General features: G+C 39.3%; 2 protein-coding genes across 2 annotated transcripts; both read left to right on the plus strand.

Annotated features, from left to right (window-relative positions):
• The first annotated feature begins 820 nt into the window (after positions 1-820).
• On the plus strand, positions 821-16,900 carry col28a2a (collagen, type XXVIII, alpha 2a). Its single transcript, XM_030757946.1, has 35 exons — positions 821-999; positions 1,253-1,827; positions 2,578-2,598; positions 2,743-2,802; positions 3,780-3,833; positions 4,449-4,493; positions 4,576-4,602; positions 4,683-4,727; positions 4,842-4,886; positions 5,825-5,878; positions 6,676-6,744; positions 6,830-6,898; positions 7,038-7,106; positions 8,627-8,695; positions 9,701-9,769; positions 9,890-9,958; positions 10,359-10,427; positions 10,545-10,616; positions 10,703-10,771; positions 10,863-10,934; positions 11,198-11,266; positions 11,385-11,453; positions 11,559-11,627; positions 11,745-11,813; positions 11,949-12,017; positions 12,146-12,214; positions 12,394-12,462; positions 12,551-12,631; positions 12,740-12,775; positions 12,866-12,902; positions 13,887-14,444; positions 14,527-14,810; positions 14,907-15,144; positions 16,440-16,631; positions 16,725-16,900. Exons 1-35 carry the CDS (start codon positions 870-872, stop codon positions 16,730-16,732), a joined length of 3,669 nt encoding a protein of 1,222 aa, XP_030613806.1. The 5' UTR covers positions 821-869; the 3' UTR covers positions 16,733-16,900.
• A 1,369-nt stretch (positions 16,901-18,269) lies between these two features.
• bbs5 (Bardet-Biedl syndrome 5) lies at positions 18,270-23,953 on the plus strand. Its single transcript, XM_030757949.1, has 12 exons — positions 18,270-18,461; positions 18,647-18,729; positions 18,941-19,006; positions 20,748-20,797; positions 21,092-21,219; positions 21,306-21,441; positions 21,691-21,786; positions 22,786-22,848; positions 22,954-23,088; positions 23,251-23,334; positions 23,555-23,578; positions 23,664-23,953. Exons 1-12 carry the CDS (start codon positions 18,400-18,402, stop codon positions 23,763-23,765), a joined length of 1,029 nt encoding a protein of 342 aa, XP_030613809.1. The 5' UTR covers positions 18,270-18,399; the 3' UTR covers positions 23,766-23,953.
• Positions 23,954-24,528: the final 575 nt, after the last annotated feature.

Below are 24,528 nucleotides of genomic sequence, written 5' to 3' on the forward strand. Positions count from 1 at the left end.
AATACTTTTTGTATGGTATTTTATATATATATATATATATATATATATATATATATATAGAGAGAGAGAGAGAGAGAGAGAGAGTAAGTAATTTAATGACTTTAACAAGCTGGTACTTTTGTGGAGAATTCTCTGTTCTCTGATCATCCCTTGTCTCTTAAGTAAAACAAAATCATATCTGATTGCTAATTTTTTTTCCCCCATCTCTACACTAGTTTGCATCGCTTGGAATTTTAAAATGAACATAAATCTTGGACCTTTTAACCCTTTTTTCTTCAGGCAGCATTGTTATGGTCATTCCATAGTCCTGGGTGACCTGGGTGAGGCTGAAGGTGATGAGGAATTTGCCATTAGAGCCTGTAAATTTTAACCCCCCCACCCCCCCACCCCCCACCTGTGGAGTTCATGCTGGCATCAATGTCACTTTAATTCCATTTTAATTTTAGCCAATGTTACAAAAACTTCACAAAACTCATCACAGTTTTATGAGGCAAATCATAAAGAATTAAGCACCTAATATAACACTATTTATTTATGGAAGAATCTACTGGCTGCTAATTAAGCTCTGAAACTATAATGATTCCACTCCATTACATTACACAAATACTATTCTGTGTTATTTTTGCAGTTGCATTTGTAGTCATTAAAACACTAAATTCACCAAACACACAAAATGTTATTTCATGCTTGCAAACATATCTCAACCATCCCTTTCCCTCAGGCAAGAACAGGAGTGCTGGCATTGCTCCGTTGGATCTGGGCTGTCAGTGCCTGCTTATAAAGGAGGAGTGAATGTCTGAGGGTCTGTTAGTCTCTTCTCCCACCGGGACTGACGCTGCTGCTGCTGCTGTATTCTCTAAGGGGCAAGGATGTTGCTTACATCAGTGCTGCTGGTCACAGTACTGTCCAGAGTGTGGGGCCAAGACTTTTATGAAGACAGGAAAACTATCCAAAAGTCCAGAGCCAAACTTCTAGCTGCAAATATCCACAATGGGCAAGGTAAGAAAAGAAATGAATAAAGAAGACTGTTTTTACAGCACTGCATCAACATGTCTTCGTATTGAAAACTTAGTCAATATATTTCAGCGCAATAAGGAACACAAATGCATTATCCCTGCTGATTTTACTCTTTTTTTTTTACACCTTTTCTGTGTGAAGTTTTAGATTTGTTGCAAAAATTTCAGAATTTGCTCATCAAGTTGATTAAGATCTAGTCAGCCATTCAATCAGAGAACTTGCTTTGTGCTTACAGCCATCCTTGATGATGACTGTAACTTGGAGCTTGCCTTCCTGTTGGACAGCTCTGAGAGTGCAAAAGACAATCATGAGGAGGAAAAGAGGTTTGCTATGAACATGGTGGACAGACTCCAAGGTGTCCAGCTGCAGACCAGACGCAGCTTGAGTTTGAGAGTTGCTCTGCTGCAGTACAGCAGCCACGTTATCACAGAGCAGACCTTCAGGGATTGGAGAGGAGCAGAGAACTTCAAGACCCAAATAGCTCCCATCATCTACATTGGACACGGCACCTACACCACATACGCTATCACCAACATGACCAGGATGTACCTGGAAGAATCCAGCCCTGGCAGCATCAGAGTAGCAGTGCTGCTTACAGATGGCGTTTCCCACCCGAGGAACCCTGACATTTTATCTGCTGCTGCTGAAGCCAAGAACCACGGCATCAAGATCTTCACTTTGGGCATCACCCGAGCAGCCAACGAGCCAGCCAATGTAGCTCAGCTCCGCCTGCTCGCCAGCTCTCCTGCTTCCCGTTTTCTCTATAATTTACAGGATGAAAATGTGGTTGAAAAAATCACCACTGAAATTGTGAGTATTAACGCTTTGATTGATTGCTTTGATTAATTGATTGTCTCTGTTTTGGATATATAAAACAACAAACCCATATACATATATTGGCATATATGTATACACACAGACATGCCTATGTATACACATACACAGAAATGTGCTCATGCAAAATCAAACAAAAGTGAAAGTTGTCTACTGAAATCCCCATGCCTGAAATGGGCAAGAGGATTTCAGTAGACAACTTTCAGTAGACAACACAAAGAAGAGAAGCAATGTATGTGCTTTGAATAGGAGTTGACGCATGGACAGGCATGTTCAGGTATTCTTTAAGACATGAAGTGATGGCAATCCTGTGGAAAAAATGAATGATGCTTATGACAGCTCTGGAGTTAAGAAAACACACAAAGGAAAAGCCCCTAGGATTTTCTTTTCAGTCTGGTAATCTCCAATTGTTTTGCTTTTGCTAGAAATAGTTGGGTTCAGATGGTTACATTTTCTTTGAAGTAACATGACTTGTATATGTTCTTATCATTTGCACTTGACCAATTAATTTATTACAGACTTATTCACTCATGGTAACTCACCATTTTTAAAAGACTCATTATTACTCATTATTTTATCAGCTTAATGAAAACCCCAGCATGTAGATATGTATTGTGCTATGCTGACTCGTGACAAAACATCTCGGCAACAACTGATAACAGTCTGAAGCATGCTGCTGCAACTGAAAGGCTGTCATATATTTAATGACTTCTGTTTTATCTGCAGATTGGCTTAGCTGATGAAGGAGTAAGTACAGTTAAAATTATTAACTCACCCAGATTTTGCAGATATTTGATATTCAATAAAATGTGATGAATTAATGACTTTGACTGTAAAAACATAAAATCTGCATTCATCACAGTTTGACAATCATGTCTCTGCTTTTTGAAGTGCCCTCTGTCTCAGAGATGTGCTTGTGAGAAAGGAGAGAGAGGACCCAGCGGGCCTGCAGTGAGTATAAACATGAGCTGAAACAATGAGCAGTGTCCTTTGAAGTGTCACACTCATCTGTCAGAAGTGAGAAGAATTCCTGAAATATTTTATATGAACCTGATGTTTTAGTTATGGTAATTGTGTAGTGTTTGCTCAGACAGGATAATTGCTTGCTTTTTAAATGTAGGTTAAAGGCATTCGCACAAACAAAGTAAGAGGATAGGTGGTCCAATCCCTCAGCCTAAAAGCAGATTAAAGGAAAAGGAAAAAAGAAACTTTCCTCTGCTATATGAGAAATATATTTGCCTAGTCTCATCTAGTTATTTTGCTTTTTTAATGCAACATCAGATGTCGCCATGGAAGACAGAAGCACCATATTTAGAGCTCCTCCTTATAAAACTGGACCTTTGGCCATAATAAATCTCAACAACCTTGCCATGGTCAGTGGGATGGTGATAGAGGGACTGCAGTGTGTAACACTTACACAATAAGATCCCAGCTGCTCTACACACCCACTCACACATTTTTACTCATGAAAAATGTCAGCTATGGCCAAGTTTTCTGGCAGATATGTATATTATTGACAGGCAGCTGTGTGACCAGGTGCTTTCACCTCAGAGAGATTCTTCACATTCTTACACTCAGACTAAGAGGCTCTCATAATTGCTCTTATTAGTAAAATGGTTACAAACTAGGGATTTCTGGTGAATAGTAACTGACATACACTGCCCAGGTGCACCTCAGATCAATGACCCCTGGCCATGTGGACAAGATGCCTCATGTCTCATAGCTTCAGCAATCATGCTAAAGTTATGAGGGTCCCTGACCTTTCTCCACACTGTTACTCTGCAAAGACTTAGTGAGGTTAAGCATTAATTTTCAGGTTAAAGGTCATAGCATTATCTGTTGAAGTAATTTTGGGGCACAGCAAAAAGAATGCAAAATGTCAAAAAAAATGAATGAAATCTTAACCCTGAGTTTGTTTCATTTTCCAGGGGAAGAAGGGTCGCCCCGGTGATGATGGAGCCCCGGGGCCTAAAGGGCAAAAGGTGTGCACCTTTTAATGGACATGTGGAGTTCTTAGCTTGCAGGCATTTTCATGAGTTACTTAATACTTCTTCATTCCAGAGTTTTGCCAGGCTTCCCTGAACTTACACATTCACTGACTGTAGATTGTGAGGTATTTACTAGCAAAATTAATTATTGTGAGCCAATAAAAAACAGTGATGATGAATTTGTGTTATATTACCATACCTCACCTTTTAAAATAGTGGTGGTACCGGTTAAGTAATAAGGTTCTTGGGGTTTGCTTTAGAGACACCTATGATGATAAACATGCATTTTGGCTCAAACAGTAGATTAAAAGACTTTATTTCATCATGACTATAAATGTTTGCAGACCTTCCAAACCATGTTGACTTTTTGTGATTAAGTGCTAATATTTAGACACTGCTTTGCATATTTTTTATTTATTCGCATTTTGACAGTGAAGTTTATATGTCATCTTTCATAAACCTAACTTTTCTTCACTGGCTTCTGTTAAGTATGGTGCCTATGAGGGTGTTTTTTTTTTATTTCTGAATTATCTGAATGAGATTAACACTCTAATAATCTAGGCCCTGTCTGCATTTTTGTTACTAAACCTGTTTCTAATCCAACCTCAGGGTGAAGCAGGATTAAGTGGAGTGCCTGGGCGAGAGGGTTCAGAGGTAAATGATGCTATTTGTGATCAACATCTTCATCGTCTCTGAACTTGTTCACACATGACATCTCGATAATTTTTATTTGCAGGGAAAACCAGGTTACAAAGGAGATAAGGTATGCAATTTAGATTATTAACAATGATGGCATTTTTTGAGACAATTGAAGCCTGAACCACACTTGCAATTTCTGCACAGGGTGAGAGAGGTGAATGTGGCACTCCAGGAATCAAAGGAGACAGGGTACGACAACACTGGGCACTAAACATTGCATTTTCAATTTAATGAGTTTTACTCATTGTGTATATGGTGATTGAGTTTATGGTCTGTTTCCTCTGTGTGTTTAATGCGCTTCAGGGTCCTGAGGGTTCAATTGGAGCAAGAGGACCCCGAGGCCTGCAGGTTAGTAAGAACTCAAATGTCTGTACACTTTTTTTAATCATTAGTACCTAATATGATTTAAACAAGCAGACACGACAGAGCAGTTAGATGTTCTACCTTATCAGAAGAATCAAAATCAGGGGGTATTGTAGGGAAGCTTGTTTCCACCACTGAGGAAAAAAAAAATTCCCATGCATAACTACTATCTAACTCAAAATGCCTTATTTTCTCAGAAGTTTGAGTTAGTAAGTAAAAATTTTGAGATTACCTGAAATATTGACTTACGGATGTCAAAAATGTCTTCTTCAGTGGCAGAAACACGCCTCCACAGTAGTGCCATCGTCCCACTTTTAGTTGCTGCTAGTTTTATTTTCTCTGCATGCTTTCTGTGTTCTCCTGTCTCTGTCATTTTGTTTATGGTAGTCTTCATGTCTCAGTGTTACTTAATTGGTTATTTCCTGTTTTTACTTTGAAGCATAGTATTTTTGTGAGTCTTGTTTTGGTTGTACTTCCTGCATTTGTATCCCACCTTCAATATTGTCCAGCATCACTGATTTCACCTGTAGTTGATTTTTCTCACCTGAGCCTCGTTTCCACCTATGTCTTGTTATGTAAATAGCCCTCAGTGTATTTGACATCGTGTCAGTTTCTACCCATTTCATGTGCTACATTCTTTTGGCTTTCCACCTTTGAGTTTGTTTTGCAATGCACTTTAGCAATTAGATTTGTTCTATTCACTGAGTTCTGTGTGTGCTTTTGGGTCCACATTTGAACTGATTTGTTACAAATACCGTGCAATGACTTTCAGATTGTTAAAGGATATGTTTCTGAATTTTAGAATGTAGTTGAATTTTACTAGAAGCTCATATCTATGCAGACTGATACTCAAACACACATGTACACCCACAAAACTGTGATGTTTCAGGTGATGATTAATATCTGTATGTTTTCCTGTCCAGGGTTTACCAGGACCAAATGGAGACAGTGGACCTGAGGGCCCTCAGGGAAAGCAGGTCTGCCCCTTTTTGACAACTTTTACTTACCCTGTCATGCACATCTGCTGTGACCTTTGCATCTTCTTTGATGATGAGAATAAACAAGAGGCTAGAATTTTCCCACCTCAGTAATTATCCTACAACACAGAGTGTCTGCTAATAGACCCCTGTGTGAAGACTTGGCAATAAGCCAAAGTCTTCCCCATCATTACTGACATTCAGGAGCACAGGGAAGAACCATCATCAAAAAATCTCTCTACAGGCTCTCCTGATGGCCTGTATCCTGTTTCTAAATGCAGACTATGAAGTGCCTACAGCATCTTCTGCTTTTCCAACAAGGCTTGCACTTAATAACATACACATGGAAACTCTGTGTGTGCTCAGTGTCTCACCATGTGAGGACCTGTAAGCATTCGGAAAGATTAAAAGGAGCCTTGGTGGTCCCTATATAATTTGTGCTAGCACACAGTTAAAGGGAGTTTCTGTAAGACAAGCCTTTGTATACACTCATTGTATTCATAAGTTAAGGTTAAAACAGCACATACAAACAGTAAAAGCAGTCTAAATAATAGCATGATGTCGACTCTTTATTTTTGGTTTTCCATTATATTTAGATAACAGCTACCTTAATCCCAATCTCATGTGTAGGTAGAAAAAAACATTTTTAACACAGTAAAACAAAGCCATTAAAGGTTTAAATTAAGCTTCAACAAAAGATTTCAAGGGCAATACAAAAATCGTGGTTCAGTACTTCTGTATGTTAACGATGCAAGGTCTAAAGCAAAGTTGTGGTAATAATTTGTTTGTGAATACAGGGTGAACGGGGCCCACCTGGCCCTCCAGGGATTCAGGGGGAGACTGGTATTGGACTTCCTGGACCAAAAGTAAGTCATATTGTAGACTGTCCTCTGAATATTGGACTTTGTAATTGTTTGGGGGTAATTAATTGGTGCTGACATTTCTCTGCAGGGTGACATGGGATTCCAAGGCCGACCAGGTCCTCCTGGTCCTCCAGGAGTGGGTGAACCCGGCCTTCCTGTAAGTTCTGAAGCATCAAAGTCTGTGCTATGGTTTTGTACACATGAAGTCCATGTTTGTGTTAATGTGAGATTTGAAGTCTGAGGAAAACTTGTATGTTGAGTCACAACTAGATATACTGTACACTGACTATTTACAGGGACCTCAAGGACCACAAGGTGTTCAAGGGGAAAAAGGACCCCAAGGCGAAGGGTTCCCTGGATCAAAGGTATTTTTTCAAATCTATCATTAGAGAACTAAGAAAACAAAGTTGGGGTTACATTTTAACAGGCAGATCAGCAAAAGACAAAAGATATTCTTAAAAAATATGTATTAACTCTGTGAGTGCATCCACCACCAAGGCAAACGGCCTACCTTGCATTTATGATAAGATATACTTTCTTATTGCCAGAATTGGGAGGGGAAAAAAGATCTGAATCAAAGCCAAATTTTAATAGGTTATTTCTTCAGCTAGGCTCCACCTCTCCAAAAAATTTTATGAATGTCAAACTGGTAGTTTTTGCATAATCCTGCAGGTTGGAGGGGGGAAAAACTATTTTGCATTGTTAAAAAAAATGTGGCAAAAGAAAAATCCCAGCTCCACCTCTCCATCTGGATTATCAACAGAATTAATTTGACTGTGATTCGCCTCTACACCAATCCACGGCACCTAAAAACACACCTCTGTTTCATATCTCACACTAGCAGACCTAACTAGCTGCAGTAGATTTTCTTTGATAAATGCAATAATATGTTTAAGTCCTTCAATAAAATTATCCTTAAACTAATTACTTTCATTATGACCAAGTTCAAAGCCTACTACAATAAATATTCCACGAATCAACTGCTAGATCTGAAGATTGCAAAGACATTAACATAACATAAGGTCCACAGCTAGCACAAAGTCACAAAGAGCATATGTTTCAGTCTCATGTAACCAGTTCATATGCATCTGTCAAAATCAGCTTCTGTTCCAGCTCACTGACTCACAACACAAGAGTTTACTCAGGTGTATGCTTGCTCTGTTGTTAAACCTAAAAACTGTGTTTTTCCCCCATGCTGCAACATGCTGCATTATGAAACAGAGAGCAGGAATCACATTCAAATGGAGATAGCAAGGATTCAACCAAGTGCTTAACAAGACATGTTAATACTGATGACAACTGGTCTTACTGTGTAGCAGCAAAGAAAACAACCTAACCACTGTGAGGCCAGAACAGTATAATACCCAACTAAGAACTTAAATAATTGTATTAACACTCTGTCACCAATTAATGCAGCTCCAGACAAACTTGAGGGAGAATTTGAAGATGGTGGAGGATATTTATAAAGCTGCTGAAACTTCTCTGAAATCTAAAAGCAGTTTTATTTGTCGAAGGAATTATCACTGAAAATGTCCTCAAGCAGTTGCACGTTTTTAACCTCTTACAGACTTCTTGGTTGTGATACTTTTTACTATAACAGCCAATTTAAAAAAAAAATCTTTCTTCTCCATTCACAATCCCTTCACTTTTTGAAATTTAGTGGCACTGGAAAGTGTTAAACAAATAATCATACACTCACAAATTGCCAGAAGACAAAAAGAAAAAAAAAAGTCATTCCTAGTGCATGGGATCATTGTGAATCAATCAGCAACAGGAGCAAACATGCTCTCCTTCCATGCTTTACTAAAACAAGATAGCATGGCTGTGATCCAATCTCGAGTAGCTGTTATGTAACTAATGGAAATGACCTGGTTTTGGTCCACAGGGGGATCGAGGGCTCCCAGGACCCAGGGGGCCACAGGGACAGCAGGGTGTGGGCATTAAAGGAGAAAAGGTGGGTTGTAAAGGAAGCTAACTAAGAGAATTCACTGCAGCAACAAAGACTATTCACAACAAAGACACTAATGAAATCCACAGGAGGAAACTGCAAAAGTCCTGTAGGCTACAATTAAAAAATGTTGTCTTTTAAAGCTAGACTGAGTGAGGCAAAAGGCAGGAGTGTGTTAAATTAAACATCTGGTTACTGTGGGAAAATTAAAGGTAGTACACAGAGTAGGACTGCAGTACATGGTATAAGATTAGGTAGCTATATAGCTTGTATATAATCTTTCATTGGCTGCTTGTGAGTTAAAACATTTTTTAACCTGGAAAATTAACATTAATAGCTCTAATTTCCAAAGTATCTCAAGCAGCTGATACTACTTAGTGCTGTGCTGCAATTGTCTGTGCATTTTTTGGAATTAATATATGTTATATTGAGTTATATTGAAGACCCAAAGCTAGACAGAGATGCAAAGCAGGAAAATAAAGAGATTAGACTTTATTGGTACCATGAGGTCAGTAGCACACATGTCCAACAACAAGCATGTGAAAATATATGAACCTATAACATAAACATTAGGTTTTGTTTGCAGTGTTCTTTACAATCTTCCTCTTGATATCAACTGTTTTCTGCACCCTATAGTACTAATTGTCATCTAGTCTGTATTGTACTACCTACTGCTCTCAATGACTATATTTTTGATGTTATACCCATGTAATATAAGGCTGCTTTTTTAATGCCTGTAATGATCAGTTTTTGTGGGTTTTAATTAAAGTGGTGGTTTTATGATGAGCTGCATTTTATTTAGAGGTCTTTCTTATATTCTGTCCTCTCAGGTCAAAAACAACACTCAGTATGATTACACTCACTCAAAGAAAAAAAAATCTCTCATACTGTCAACAAATTAAAAACAAAAACTACACAGCTGCTGAACTGAATTGCAGTTTTGATAGGCATACCTAGTCGTGAGTGTTAATACGAAGTATTTATTATTTGTTTATGATGGTTTATTCCCAGGGAGAATTGGGCCCACCAGGTTTGCCAGGGCCAACTGGACCAATAGGAGTGGGCATACAGGGAGAAAAGGTCAGGACAATATCTTTATCAAAAAGCTACTTACATAGCTTTAATTTTTCTGACGCACATGCTGATAAATACAGTAATATCACCCACTGCTTTAACCCCTTAATAATTATTATTGCACAGGGAAATGAAGGACCAAGAGGACCACCAGGAATCAGAGGTCTTCCAGGAGAAGGACTACCTGGGCCCAAGGTTTGTTAAAACACCCATGCACTCACATTCAGAGTACACAGTGCTCACACAGACAAGATAAGAGCTCGATTCCAGGCCAGTCTAGAACTACAATTTTCCACTGTCCTGTCATGTCACAACAAAATAATTTCACTGCAGGACTCAAGTTTCTTACTGCTTGTAATTGTTCTAATGTAGAGAGGAAAATCCATTAAAAGCCACTACAAATAAATAAAATAAAAGGTAAAATATTTCAAATGTAGAGCTGTTATTAAAGTTTAAATACAGCTAATTCAGTGTTCAAATTTAAGTTTAATTAAATGTAGCACAAAATATATATGACTGTATAGCCAACATGTAAAAAAAAACATGCTGCCTTATCTCATTTGTTGTAATGACCCGATGTTACTTCTGTTCAAAGGGAGACCAAGGTTTACCAGGAGAGCACGGAGCTCCAGGAGAGATAGGCGTTGGTGAACCAGGTCCAAAAGTAAGACAAGTCATTTCCTGAACAAAATGTGGCAGGCTAATCATGGTCTATTAAGATAAAGGAGTGCCAATGTATTGAATACATCAACATCTGAATGAGACCATTCTGCTGTTACAGGGAGAACCTGGAGCAGCAGGAGTGAGTGGCCTGCCTGGTCTGCCGGGAGAAGATGGAGCTCCTGGGCAGAAGGTGAACCAATGCCTGGCTGCTCCTTGTAACCCTGACTATGAAAATAAATATTGTTATTTATTGAATAAACCATTTCCTTCTTTCAGGGGGAGCCTGGTTTGGCTGGTTTAAGAGGTCCTGAGGGGCCACAAGGAATTGGCATTCAAGGCGAGAAGGTGTGTTTTAGATTCAATAGTCATGTAAAGTACACAGTTTACATCAGAATTAATTCACTATTCACATTATATCTATGGTATTCACTCCCAGGGTGACCAGGGCCTGAGGGGCATCCGTGGGTTACATGGGCCTCCTGGGGTCTCAGGATCACCTGGAGCAAAAGTAAGAATTTCAGAGAACATGGCAGTGTTATCTTACTGTGGAGTAAAGCTTTCTTGAGAAAGTTGTAGGAGCTCCAGTTCCATTTATCCTATCACAAATCTGTTCCAGGTGAAGATTTATGTCATATCAACCCAACCTTTGAGCAGAGCCAAAAAAAAAAAAGAGTCTTTACCAATTGTTGGCAGCACACCTGTTGAAATAAAGACAAGTATGAAGTGGATGCTAAGTGGATGCTAAGTCTCTTGCCAATTTTTGCCTTCCAGGGTGAACGCGGGGTACCAGGCCAGCAGGGCGTGCCGGGGCAGCCGGGACGGTTCATAGCAGGTCCAAAGGTAAATAAACAAATCCTCTTTAGACTGATCTTGGTAGGCAACCAGCACTGTCAAAGTCTGATGCAATTTAATGTATCAAAAACTGCTGCTCTAGTCAGACTTATTGTCTTGTATTCAGGGTGATATTGGTCCTGCTGGCCCCCCTGGTCCTATTGGGGAAACAGGACATGGACTACCTGGTCCCAAGGTATATGTGGCTTTTTTGATTTTACATGTTTTCATATCATTTACTAAGCAAACTGATTAAAACAGCATATTGATTTGGGCCTCATCCATGAATTTTTTGTACCAGGGCAATCGTGGTTATCCAGGTTCGCCGGGTCCAGATGGCCCAAAAGGTGAAGGCATTCCTGGCCCAATGGTTTGTATCAGCTGCTAAGACATTACAAATTTTTATATATTGCACATTATGAAACTTGGTAATTATTTGATGCTGTGCAAGCTGGCTAAGAGAGAAATAATCTCTATACTTATCCAGGGTCCTCCAGGTATGCCAGGTTTACCAGGTGAGCCCGGCCCAGAGGGTGTGGGATTTCCTGGACCTAAGGTTTGTACCTACATGCGACATGTTTTGGGGCTAATTTTGATTGTTTGTTTTTATGGTTTTTATGTGTGGGTTTTTTGGAGAAGTGTGTGGTATGAGGTATAAGGATGCTTGTTTTATAGTATCTTGTTTTTTCAGGGAGAAATTGGCTTTAGAGGATTGCCAGGTTTGCCTGGTCCACCTGGAGAGGGCTTACAAGGACCACCAGTAAGGACATTTACAGTTTGATTTAATTGCTTTTAATTCTACATTTTGATACCTAAACAAATTAAGTTATTTTGCGTGCATCTACAGTAAATTGGTCCATTAATATAATTTGTATTTTTTGTTTTAAGGGTAATGTTGGGAGGCCAGGTCCTCCGGGCCCAACTGGACCCCAAGGAGAAGGTATTCAAGGTCCAAAGGCAAGGTGCTATTGAAAGAGCGAAGCAAACATTACATACAGCATTTTATTAGTGCTGACATGTTTCACAAGTGAGCCGCCTGACAAACCAGCTGCCGGATAAACACAAAATAATTTATGATCTTTCTTGAGTTTGGATCCCTTCTGTATGATTCAGTGAATAACAAAGTCTAATTTCAGGGTGAGCCAGGATCGCAAGGCATAACTGGGCCTAGAGGGCCTCGAGGAGATGGACCCCCTGGAGAAAAAGTGATGGATTTACAGGCATCTTTCAAATGTTTTATTGATATCTGATCACCTGGTCTCTGACTGATATTTTACTCTTCGATCATTGTAGGGTGATCGCGGACTACAGGGTGAGAGAGGGATGAAGGGTACAAAAGGAGACATGGGAGATCCTGGAGTCCCTGGTGAAATGGTAAAATCGACCAAAATCACAACGATAGAATGAATTACATATAAATGTGTTTTTAATAACACAAGACTGAAACTTTATTGTTGTTTTTCAACCCTTTTCAAATTGCAGGGAAGGCCGGGAGGAAAGGGAGAACCAGGCCTCACAGTAAGTTCAGTAATTCAAATATTTTTTTTTTTTTTTGTCATTCAAAAAAGTAAAAAGTTTTCACTGACATATTTTTTCTGTATTTTTCAGAGAGAAGAAATTATTAAGCTGATCAGGGAAATCTGCGGTAAGAATGCAAACCAAGTCTATTAAATTTTAATAATGATTAATGAACAGATGTCGAAAAGAAAACAATGACAGAGTCAAATCTGCAATGAAACCTGGTAAATCTGCATGCAGTGGAGCCTTGAATTCATTACTGGCTTACTGGTATTTTATTAGTTTGCCAAAGCAGGAGCCAAAACAATATGTAATTACCGTATTGCCATTTATTTGTCTGTATTTTTGAATGCCAGTGTTCAAAAATACAGTCATTAAGTGCATTTCATTGCAAAATGGAGCACTGACATTGGTATTGATGGAAGATGCACTCACTAAGTGTCCCTCTAGTGTAAAACCAATCACTCTGGTCCAGAATCAGGCTGCACAAATGTATTTGAGTTATTATAAAGGAGAATTTATTTGTCATATGGCCAATTTAGGACAACAGAACAAACTGTAAAGCCAGTAACACTGACATAATGTCACCTTAATCATAGACTGTATATAAATGATAGACATTGCTGCCACAAAGTAACCCATTGTTTTACTGATTTCCATTTTGAAGACTTGAGTAAAAGTTGACTGTCAGTTTAGAGTTAGCATGGCCATCATCATCTTGGATGTTTTGAACCAGAGGTTGAAGCGCCAAATTATTAGTTAATATTAGTTTCTGTGGGCATAAGTAATGCAACTTAAATATACTATACTTTTACTTTAAAGCTGCTTGGGGTCTCCACAAACTTTAGAGGAAATATCAGGCTGTTTATCGTCTGACTTTGTCTGACAGTCTTTAGTACTATAGTGTTGTTATAGCTTTTCCAGATCAAGCAGCTGCAGAAGCAATGCTCTCTTAGATTTAAGAGGGTTTATTGCTATTGAAACATGTGCCAATATGAGTAGCCGCTGATGGTCTGTGTAGGGCCTTAAGCAGTTGCCTGTCTTCCCTGTTCACAAGCAGCATATCTGCAGTAAAGCAGTCATGTATTAACTGTACTTTATATATTTTCAGGATGTGGTATCAAGTGCAAGGAAAGGCCAATGGAACTTGTTTTCGTCATTGACAGCTCAGAGAGTGTCGGCCCTGAGAACTTTGAGATCATCAAAGATTTTGTCACGAGGTTGGTGGATCGGACCACAGTTGGGCGCAACGCCACCAGGATTGGCCTGGTCCTCTACAGTCTGGATGTTCATTTAGAGTTCAACTTGGCTCGCTACGTGACCAAACAGGATGTCAAGCAGGCAATCAGAAAAATGCTTTACATGGGTGAGGGCACTTACACTGGCACTGCGATTAGAAAGGCGACTCAGGAGGCTTTCTTCAGCGCCCGCCCTGGAGTCAGAAAAGTAGCCATCGTCATCACCGATGGTCAGACTGACAAACGAGAGCCTGTCAAGCTTGACATAGCTGTGCGGGAAGCTCACGCTGCAAACATTGAGATGTATGCTCTGGGAATTTTCAATGCCTCTGATCCAACGCAGGATGAGTTCTTACAGGAACTCAATCTTATTGCCTCGGATCCGGATAGTGAACACATGTACCTCATTGATGACTTCAACACGCTATCAGGTGAAAGTCACAGTCGGATATTTTAAATATGGTGAGAGGTTTTAAAGTGCCTAATATCACATATCTTCATTTCTTTTCACAGCACTGGAGTCCAAACTTGTCAGCCAGTTTTGTGAAGATGAAAACGGTGCCTTTATTTACAATCACATTACCAATCAACATTGGAACAGTAATAATGGGCTTGGTATTAATGGAAACAATGGAGAGACTACTAATACCTACAATGTCTATGGTAATAATGGTTACATTTTTGGAAACAATGGATATGGGAACAATTATGGAGAAGAAATCCAAAATCAGAGACGCACCAACACCCGTGGAGACAGTTTCACACTGCCTATTAGTGCTGATCCTCTTCCTGCTCAGGTCTCTCTTGCACTGTTTTACTTAAATAATACTCTGTTACTTACAGTAGTGGTATTCAATGCAATACTGATACATTATGTTGCTGTTTCATACTAGGTGACAGAAGATGATGATGGTGAAGATTTAGATTTAAGGGTCCATGTGCGGGGTGATAACACTCTTTCTAGAGTCAACAAAACAGCATCACCTGTTAGAGAAAGCTCCGTGTCCAATAAGGCTGTCGTATCATCTTCGTCATCATCGTCAGCATCATCTGTATCTGCAACATTTTTGTCAAGTTCAAGCTCAAACTCCAATCAGTTGCAGCCTGTAGTAAATCCAGTCCAGCTTAAAGGTGAGTACCACATCCTGTTCAGGAAGCATTTTTTAAGGAGGATAGACAGAAACAAAAGCACAAAATAAAATGAAAATGGCTGAATGAAGTGAACTGCTTCATTTTCAGAGTGCTTTTATTATGCATGCTGGCATACTGTGACATTGTCATTGTCTCTGCTTTACCTGCTATGACAAATCATTGATTATGTTGTTAAAAAGGTCCTAAGCTGTGTTAGATCCGTTGTAGTACATGCAAATTCTACACAGGACAGTCATGCAAAAGAGAGAGATTTCACAGGACTCAGTGCAGTCCTATGAAAAACTAAGTACACCCCATGATTCAGTAGCTTGTAGAACCACCTTTAGCAGCAATAACTTGAAGCAGTTCATACAGAGCTCTCTTCAAGTCCTGTCAGAGCATTTCATTCGGTTTAAGGTCTGGATTTTGACTGGGCCATTGATTGTGCTTAGGATCACAGATGTGTTGTATGACCCAGTTTCAGCCAAGCTCGTCTCACACTTAACTCTAGAATACTTTGGTATACAGAGGAGGTCGACTCAATGACTTTAAGGGGCCCAGGTCCTGTGGCTGCTAAGCCCAAATCATCACCCCTCCACCACCACATTTGACAGTTGGTATGAGGTGTTTGTGCTATATGGTGTGTTTGGTTTTCACCAAATGTGGTGCATTATGCCCAAACATTTCCACCTGTCCACAGGTACTGCCATGTTCTTTTCAGAGAAAAGAGCTTTTCCCTGGCAACCCTTCCAAACAAGCCATACTTGTTCAGTCTTTTTCTAATTGTCCTCTCATGAACTTTAACATTTAACATGCTAACTGAGGCCTGTAGACTCTGTGATGTAGCTCTCTGGTTTTTACAGTTTCTTTGAGGAAGATTGCTGCATTGTTTTAACACACACTTGAATGCTCCAGACCAGCTCACATTTATTGATGATCAGTTAATCAAGTGTGTTTGATCAGCAGCAGCTAGCTGCTATTTACTCTCTTAATTTCTATGGAAGCATTAAGAGAGTTTTTTTTTTTTTTCATAGGACTACATAGTTTATTTTTCATATGACTGCATGTTTTCTACGTCTGCTGTTGTAAGCTCCATAAGCTTTCACACAAGCACTTCTTCCCATTAATCTGACAGTAACTGAACGTGGGTTGGTCTGATGAAGCTATGAGGAACGTTAACTTAAAAGTGGTGAATGCTCATAAAACCACTGTGACTTTGGAATCTGCACTTTCTACTTATAAACACATAAATACTTTTTGGTAAACATGCATCTCACATACCATTCACTCTTCAGAGGTCCCTCATCAAGATCCCCGCTGTGACCTCAACTTGGACCAAGGCACCTGCTGGGATTATATCATCCGCTGGTATTATGACAAGCAGGCCAATGCTTGTGCACAGTTCTGGTATGGAGGCTGTGGTGGAAATGACAACCGCTATGAAACAGAAAATGAATGCATGAAGACTTGTGTTCTGTTGAGAACAGGTAAAAACTAGATTTTAAGAAGCAAATGCACTTTTTAAAAAAAATGTATGTTTCACCTCTGAATATCTTTTGTCACTTTTTTATCCATTCCAGGTGGATAAAAGGAAGAAACACCATCTCTGGCAATCCAGCGCTACAGTCTTCTGATTTCTTCATTTTAATGTGATGCCTTGTGTCACTTGTGTCACATTTGATCTTAGACACAAATCCATTTTTAATAAATAGAAAGACAGCTGACATGTTGCTGGTTTAACCCAAAAAAAAAAAAAGGTCAGAGTGACTTTATTAAATAGACTTCATTGCCTCAGAGATATTGTATTGTTTTTCATGCAGCAGGACAAATCCTTCAGGGTTTGTTGTGTTTTAAAGTTAATCTATAGGTCATTCTTATACCTCAGCCAGCCATTCAGTTTAGATATACTGAATATATTTAGAGCAAGACAGCAATATTGAATGGTTTGTATTATGTTGATATATGTTTTGAGTACTTTTGTGATGTTCCTGTTTGTTTTTACTGATTTTTATTGTAATATGTCCACATGGGTATAATTGGCAGCTGTGAGTTACTACATTGGGTACTGCTTAGGTCTAGTGCAGATCAGATCTTCTTGTAAAGATTGAAGTTTTCTGCAGTTTATTCATTTAAGGCCTGTTAATTTGAGCAGTCTGTGTATGTCAGATGATTTTATGCATTTTAATAATAAAACATAAAAGGATGGTTGTCTGCTTTGTATCTATTTATATAAGCACTATTATTGTTGCCACTGAAGCCATCTGTGTTGATGCTTCTTTATGTCTGCGGTAACAGTGGATAGTGTCAGTAAGTGGTAACTGGTGGATACTGATTGTATTTTGCCACTTAAAAGTTTGTGGATACTGCTTTTTTTTTTCTTGTTTTTAAAAATAAAATCTCTATTAGTGCAATTGAAAATCCAGAGCAAATTATACCATTACAAATGGCCTAAGGTTCTTCATAAATATGAGTACCTCAGTTTAAATGTAAATTATTTTTAGCATCATAATTCTAATGTAAAGCTGTTTTTCCCCATGTGTAGTAGTCCTTACCTGCTTAACTAGTACTGTCCTCCTTCAATCACACCTGCTTTAATAGAGCCTTAAATATTAATGCAGTTTGGGTTTAATTTTGAAGCCTTTCATTCTGCGGTCGAAATGAGGGAATAAAATTTAATGTTTTTTGTTTGTTTGTTTGTTGTTTTGTTTTATTTTGTGTGTGTGTGTGTTTGTTTGTTTGTTTGTTTCCGTACATTTACAGTAGACTAAGAGACCTACTTCACTGACAACAATAACGTGCTATTACTGACACCCACCCTCCAACACAGCCCAAAACAGGAAAAGCTGTTGAGGTGCTGTAATGGAGGATATTTTCTAGGCCATTTTTCTCCTCGCACAGTCTGTATCAGTGGCTACAATGTCAAAGACTGCGCGACTGATTCTTTTAAATGGGCTGAACGCGGCTGTTCTTCTTCTTGAATGTAATGTAACTTCAGTTTCAGACTGACAACGAATGGAGGTGCACCACAATATTTCATACATTAATATAGTATTTAATGGATTAAAAACTGGGATAAAATAATACGAAATTTACTTCGAAGCGTTACGCTGACCGAGTATTTAAGTCTTTTTGTCCTCTCGGCTCGCCGTCTGTTGCCCTGGTGATTATGACGCTAGGCTGGCTTTTTCAGATTAGCCTCTTTAGCTGAAACATCAACTACAGGGGGCCATCAGACGTAAGCGATAACCTGCAGCCATGGCGTCTGTTTTAGATGCGCTGTGGGAAGACCGCGACGTTAGGTTTGACATAACTGCACAGTAAGTTAACTAATATGTCACCGCCCGTACAGGCTAGCTGGTTTATCTGGCTCAGCTAAGCTAATTATCTACCCCTATTATTTACGCTGACAGTGTGATGTGAGGTCTTCCTGATAATTGTATTAATTTAAAGTCTTTGTATCACACGCACTGATTGTCAGCATTTCAATACACGCTGTCCACAGGCAGATGAAAACTCGTCCCGGAGAGGTACTCATAGACTGCCTGGACTCAATTGAAGACACGAAAGGAAACAACGGAGACCGAGGTACTTTAGTCCGCTTGCAGATTTTAACTATCTGCTAGATTTTGTAGTTTAGTATTTTTTATTTCATTTTGAGGTTTAGGTTTCAGTGATTTGTCCAGCGAGGGTTTGCTCGTTTCGTTTTAGTTTTTATTGCTTGAACATTTTTAGTTTTTAGTTAAGCGATTATAACCTGACAAGATACTAACAGATCACGGTGTTCACTTTTTTCCAGGACGGCTCCTGGTGACAAATCTGAGAATCATTTGGCACTCGTTGGCTCTACCAAGAGTCAATTTGTGTAAGTACATCTGAATGTCTGAATACCTCTATCACTTGACTCTGTCTCCACCAGCTGGTGTTGTACAACCTTGTTAATTTGTACTAAACACAAACATTTGAACTGTAGCTTTTCTTTGCGTTTCATTTTTGTTTGAGCTAGTGAGCATTACAAGATTAGTAATAAAGAAGTTAGGGCAGCTATGAAGATGATGAAAAGTGGAAAGGCAGTTGGTCCAGATGGCATACCTGTGGTGATATGGAGATGTCTGAGAGAGGAGACTGGACTTTTTAACCAGATTGTTTAACACAATCCTGGAGAGTAAGAGGATGCCGTAGGTGTACTGGTACAGATTCTTAAGAATAAGGGTGGATGTGCAGACCTGTAGTAACTGCAGAGGGATAAAGTTGATGAGCCATACCAGGAAGCTATGGGAAAGAGTTGTTGAAGCTAGGCTGAAGAGAGGTGACGATCAGTGAGCAACAGTATGAGTGTTGAGGGGGAAGCACAGAGAACGTCAGAAGGAGTTGCACTGGGGCGTCTGGGTGGCTCAGTGGTGGACCAGGCAACCACATGCATGTACGCAGGTTCAAGTCCCGATCTGTCGCCGGTTTGCCCGCATGTCTTTCCCTGTGTCTTTCCCCCATTTCCGGTCTCCCTCTACTGCAGACAAAAAAAAAAAGAAGGACTGTGTCTTTGTGGATAGGAGAGGAACTGTAGTACTGCATGAGGAAGTAAAGGGTGATGAAGAAGTATGTGATGGTGGTGCAGGACATGTATGTGGGCAGTGAGACAGTTGTGAGGTGTACAGTAGAAGTTCAAGGTGGGGGTGGGATTACATCATGGATCTGCTCTGAGCCCCTTCTTGTTTCCAGTGGTGATGGACAGGTGAGGTCAGGCAGGAGTCTTCATGGACTGTGATGTTGACATTGTGCAAACATCAGTCCATTGTAGTGAGAGGTGGAAGAGAGCCTAGATAGGTAGATGTATGCTCTAGAGAGAAGAGGAATGAAAGTCAGTAGAGGACAGACAGTGCACAAGAGAGATGGAGCGGGTGGAGATGAGTGTTGGGTGATCTGTGACTTAAGGATAGCAGCAAGAGTGAAAGGGATGGTTTATAAGATGGTAATGAGACTTGCTGATGTATGGTTTAGAGGCGGCGGCACTGACCAAAAGACAGGAAGCTGAGCTGAAGGTGACAGAGTTGAAGATGTTAAGATTTTCACTGGGAGTGACCAGGATGGACAGGATTAGAAATGTGTATATCAGAGGGACAGCTCAGGTTGAGCAGTTTGGAGAAAGAGAGGCAAGGCTGAAGGATAGTGGAAATATTAGGCAGAAGAGATTGAGCTCAGAGGAGTCTCCTGGATATAGTGAAGGAAGACATGCAGAGGGTTGGTGTGACAGACAAGGATGCCAAAGACAGGGTGAGATGGAGGCAGATAATCTGCTGCGGTGACCCCTAAAGGGAGCAGCCAAAAGAAGAAGAAAGAGTGCCTTGAAGCGTTGTGATATTTTAAAATATCATCCCTGCTGGAAAGCTCTAATAAACCAGGAGCAGATAATCGAAATGTTCTTAAAGACAAGTTAACAAGAGACATGTGGCTTGGTGCTCAAAAATTAAAGAGGAGGACCTTACAATAAATTCTAAATGTTACAGGAAATCAGTCCAGAGCAGCAAAAACTGGACTAATGAGCTCTGAATGAAATTATATCCAGCCTAAATTAAAATTCCTTCCATTTGGTGTTTTTTGATTTTCAGCTGTAGGTTACAACACCATCATTAACATCACAACAAGGACAGCCAATTCAGTAAGTAAACTGTTGTTTTACTTGTGTGATTTGTTTCTGTCTTGAAGTATTTGTACAGAATGTTTTTACAGTTCCCCTAAAAACATATTCATTTCATTATGGCAAGCGTTTCTTTACCTCTGTTTTTTTTAAATATACTAATAGTCTCTTTTTTCCTTTATTCACATTCAAGTGGACAAATGTCAAACGTATATAAAGACAAATCCAACATGTTTTTTTTTTTTTTTTTTTTGGCATGCTAAAGTGTATAAAAAATGTGAGAAAGTGATTCGGGAAGTAATTACTCTCTTCCAGAAATTAAGAGGCCAAACTGAAGCCCTCTACATTTTGACCAAGTCCAACAACACAAGATTCGAGTTTATTTTTACAAATGTGGTTCCGGGGAGTCCGAGACTTTTCACCTCTGTCATTGCTGTCCACAGGTAAAACGATACTCGGGGAGTTCATAAATTATCCATCTAATATATGTCCCTCTAAATGTTTTAAAATGTAACTTGTGCTGTTACAGGGCCTATGAGACTTCCAAAATGTACCGGGACCTGAAACTGCGAGCTGCACTGATTCAAAATAAGCAGCTTAGACTCCTGCCCCGCGAGCAAGTTTACGATAAAATTAATGGAGTGTGGAATTTATCGAGTGATCAGGTACTGGTGTGGCTTTTAGAATATGCATTTAGTGTTTCTCAGGTAATATTTATGCAAAGAAGATTTTTTTTTTTGTGAGCAGTTGTTTGAAATATGTTGTCATTTATCAAATATATTGTTAGGATTTTTTTTCTGTAAGCAGTTCACATTTAAATCATGAAAGTTTACTCAAAATTTTTAGGGCATATTTGTAGAAAATAATCTCTGAATATGTGTAACTGAGTTTCATTTGAAGACTCTTTCTCTTAGGGTAACCTTGGAACCTTCTTCATTACCAATGTTCGGATTGTGTGGCACGCCAACATGAATGAAAGCTTCAATGTCAGCATTCCTTACCTACAGATTGTAAGTACAGTCAAAGTCCTTCGAGAAGGAAGTGTCACCACTTGGCAGCTATCTTAGCAACACTTACAGTATAGGAATTTGTTTGGGCAGATATTTTGAAGCTTCTGTCTAAATAAATAGGAGAGCAGTTCAGTTACCATATCAGTGGTCATTAGGACATAAATACAGACTCACAACTCAAATCTGATTATATCTGCTTTAAAAGGTTTTTTTTTTCCCCAAAATAAGGTTTCATAAAGCTTTTTTTCTGACAGTTATACTGCTTCTATGCAGATTATACAACATTTTGGCTTCATTCACAGTTCAACGCAGTGTGCCAACATAATGAACTTCTCATCTTATCAGAGCATCCCATGCTAATGGATACAGTAAGCCAGGAAAAAGTAATATGTATACTCCTCTAAACTTAGCACAAAATGTAAGGACATTTCTATTTGGTTGATTATTTCTTTGTTTCATTAGTGCTTCTTGCCAATAAATCTTATACTGCTGGAAAGCCTGTTTATTTCCCCTTAAATGGGGCCACGTTTGTAAAGAAAACGCATTTGCTCTCTGTCAGCTGAGCATCGTTTAGCCACAGGCTACCCAAATATTGTTGCTGACCATGTCCATCCCTTTATGACCACAATGTACCCATCTTCTTATGTATAGCAACCACTTCACAAACTGGTTTCTTGAAGATAACAGTGAGTTCATTCTACTCAAATGGCCAGATCTCCATGATGAGAATGGGAGAGTCTCATCATGGATGTCCAGCAAACAAATCTGTTGCTACTGTGTGATGTTATCATGTCAATATGGACCAAAATCTCTGAGGATTGTTTCCAGCACTGTGTTGAATGGCAAAAACATGGATCACCCAGTATTAGCAAGGTATACCTAATAAAGTGGCCTGCTACATAAATCAGAAGTTTTAAAGTATTTGTTTGTTTCATGAAATGTGTCCATCTGAATGTAGATTAGGATTGTGTATAACATTTAATTTTCTTTCCTCCCAAGTGGTCTATCAGAATAAGAGACTCAAAGTTCGGCCTGGCCTTGGTGATAGAGAGCTCGCGCCAGGTAACCTCTATGCAATGTCATTTACAGTCTGCTCTTATTAGGGCTTTATTTTTCAGTTTTGGTTCTTCTAATACACAAATATACACTTGCTTCTGTGATTTTTAGAGTGGAGGGTACGTGCTTGGGTTTAAGATTGACCCAGTGGAAAAGCTTCAAGATGCACTGAAAGAGATCAACTCCTTGCATAAGGTGTACTCTGCCAACCCCATCTTTGGAGTGGACTATGAAATGGAAGAAAAGGTAGGCATACATCCACAATATTAGAATCACAAACTTGAAAATAGTCTGCGAGTCTATTTTTGAGTTAACAGCTGTCAGTGGGATATTTTAATGTAGCTGGCTTTTCTGGTTCTTCGGCTGATCGTGTTGTCATAGCGCTGTTTGTCCTAACAATGATTTCAGCCGCAGCCATTGGAAGAGCTCACAGTGGAACAGCCTCCCGATGACGTGGAAATTGAGCCTGACGAGCAGACAGATGCTTTCACTGTGAGTGTGCCCGCTGGCCACCCTTACACTCATCCTCTGGGAGTTAGAGGTGTAGCTTTCAGACTCTCAGAATAGCTATTAGCTAATATCCTCCAGCATAATGAGCAAACATTAATTTATGTTGTCTGGTGCTCATGTTTGGGAGTCATCAAGTGTTTACTACAAGCAGAATGCTTTATTGGTTATGTTTAACTACATGTGTTTATGTGCTTGGTTACAGGCCTACTTTGCAGATGGCAATAAGGTAAAATTTCAATATATAAATAGTAATATAATCATAACAGCTATAAAATTGTTGGAAACCTGATTTATTTCTTGTTATCCCAAAGCAACAAGACCGTGAGCCGGTTTTCTCTGACGAGCTCGGCCTCGCCATTGAGAAGCTAAAGGATGGCTTCACTCTCCAAGGGCTGTGGGAAGTAATGGGTTGAAATAACACCAAACATATGGACTCTGTGTACATGTTGTGTTTGTATAGATATTATTTATAGTTCAGGTTAAAAGATGTACAGTTTTGTGAGTATTTTTTTCCTAAAAAGTAAATTGTGAAGTTAACTATATGAAATGAATTCTTGTAGTGAATTGGATTTAATATAAATAAACATATTTAAAAAGATGATGAAAAGTAAATTTTTTTGAACTTATATATTTTCTAGCATCATTTGTACTATGAATGTGGAAGGGATGCAATGATCTGAATACAAAAGATGCACAAGTATTTTAAAAATGTGAGATGAGAACAGGCCGTGACCTTCTGTGGCTGCAGCTGTTCACTGACCCCTGACTTATCGTTTGGTAGCTCCTCTGTGGATGCCTCACACGCCAATACTGAATCACACATTGTAGAGCAGCAGTCGTTGCTATCAGTGAATTCTGACTCATTCAGCGTGTATATGTCCCCACTCACAGCTGTAGTATAGATACCGGCCATTTGTGTAAGCCCAGAGAGTACTGAAACACACTGCACTGCCATTGTTTGAAAAGTGTTTTGTGTTTTCTAAATTTTAATTTGAACAAGTCGATTACATTAAATAAGGAGATCATGTGTTATTTCTGTTTTCTGTTTGGTACAACAATGTTGTTACTAATCTTTTGGGTGGCGAGGCTCCTCGGTTGTTTTTACTCCATGACAACTGTGTGAGTGCTCCCCTTTGGCCAACCTGAATTCTTCATAGATGGGGTGGTTGGCTATAT

Source organism: Archocentrus centrarchus, chromosome 21 (assembly GCF_007364275.1).
Source record: "Archocentrus centrarchus isolate MPI-CPG fArcCen1 chromosome 21, fArcCen1, whole genome shotgun sequence".
In the NCBI taxonomy this organism is placed as follows: Eukaryota; Metazoa; Chordata; class Actinopteri; order Cichliformes; family Cichlidae; genus Archocentrus; species Archocentrus centrarchus.

Coding starts and splice junctions, on each gene's coding strand:
- col28a2a (XM_030757946.1), top strand. CDS start 870: ATGTTGCTTACATCAGTGCTGCTGGTCACAGTACTGTCCAGAGTGTGG. Junction 5,879..6,675: donor AGGGCCCTCAGGGAAAGCAG/GTCTGCCCCTTT, acceptor TTGTGAATACAG/GGTGAACGGGGCCCACCTGG. Junction 14,445..14,526: donor TGACTTCAACACGCTATCAG/GTGAAAGTCACA, acceptor TTCTTTTCACAG/CACTGGAGTCCAAACTTGTC.
- bbs5 (XM_030757949.1), top strand. CDS start 18,400: ATGGCGTCTGTTTTAGATGCGCTGTGGGAAGACCGCGACGTTAGGTTT. Junction 21,787..22,785: donor GCATTCCTTACCTACAGATT/GTAAGTACAGTC, acceptor TTTCCTCCCAAG/TGGTCTATCAGAATAAGAGA. Junction 23,579..23,663: donor ACTTTGCAGATGGCAATAAG/GTAAAATTTCAA, acceptor GTTATCCCAAAG/CAACAAGACCGTGAGCCGGT.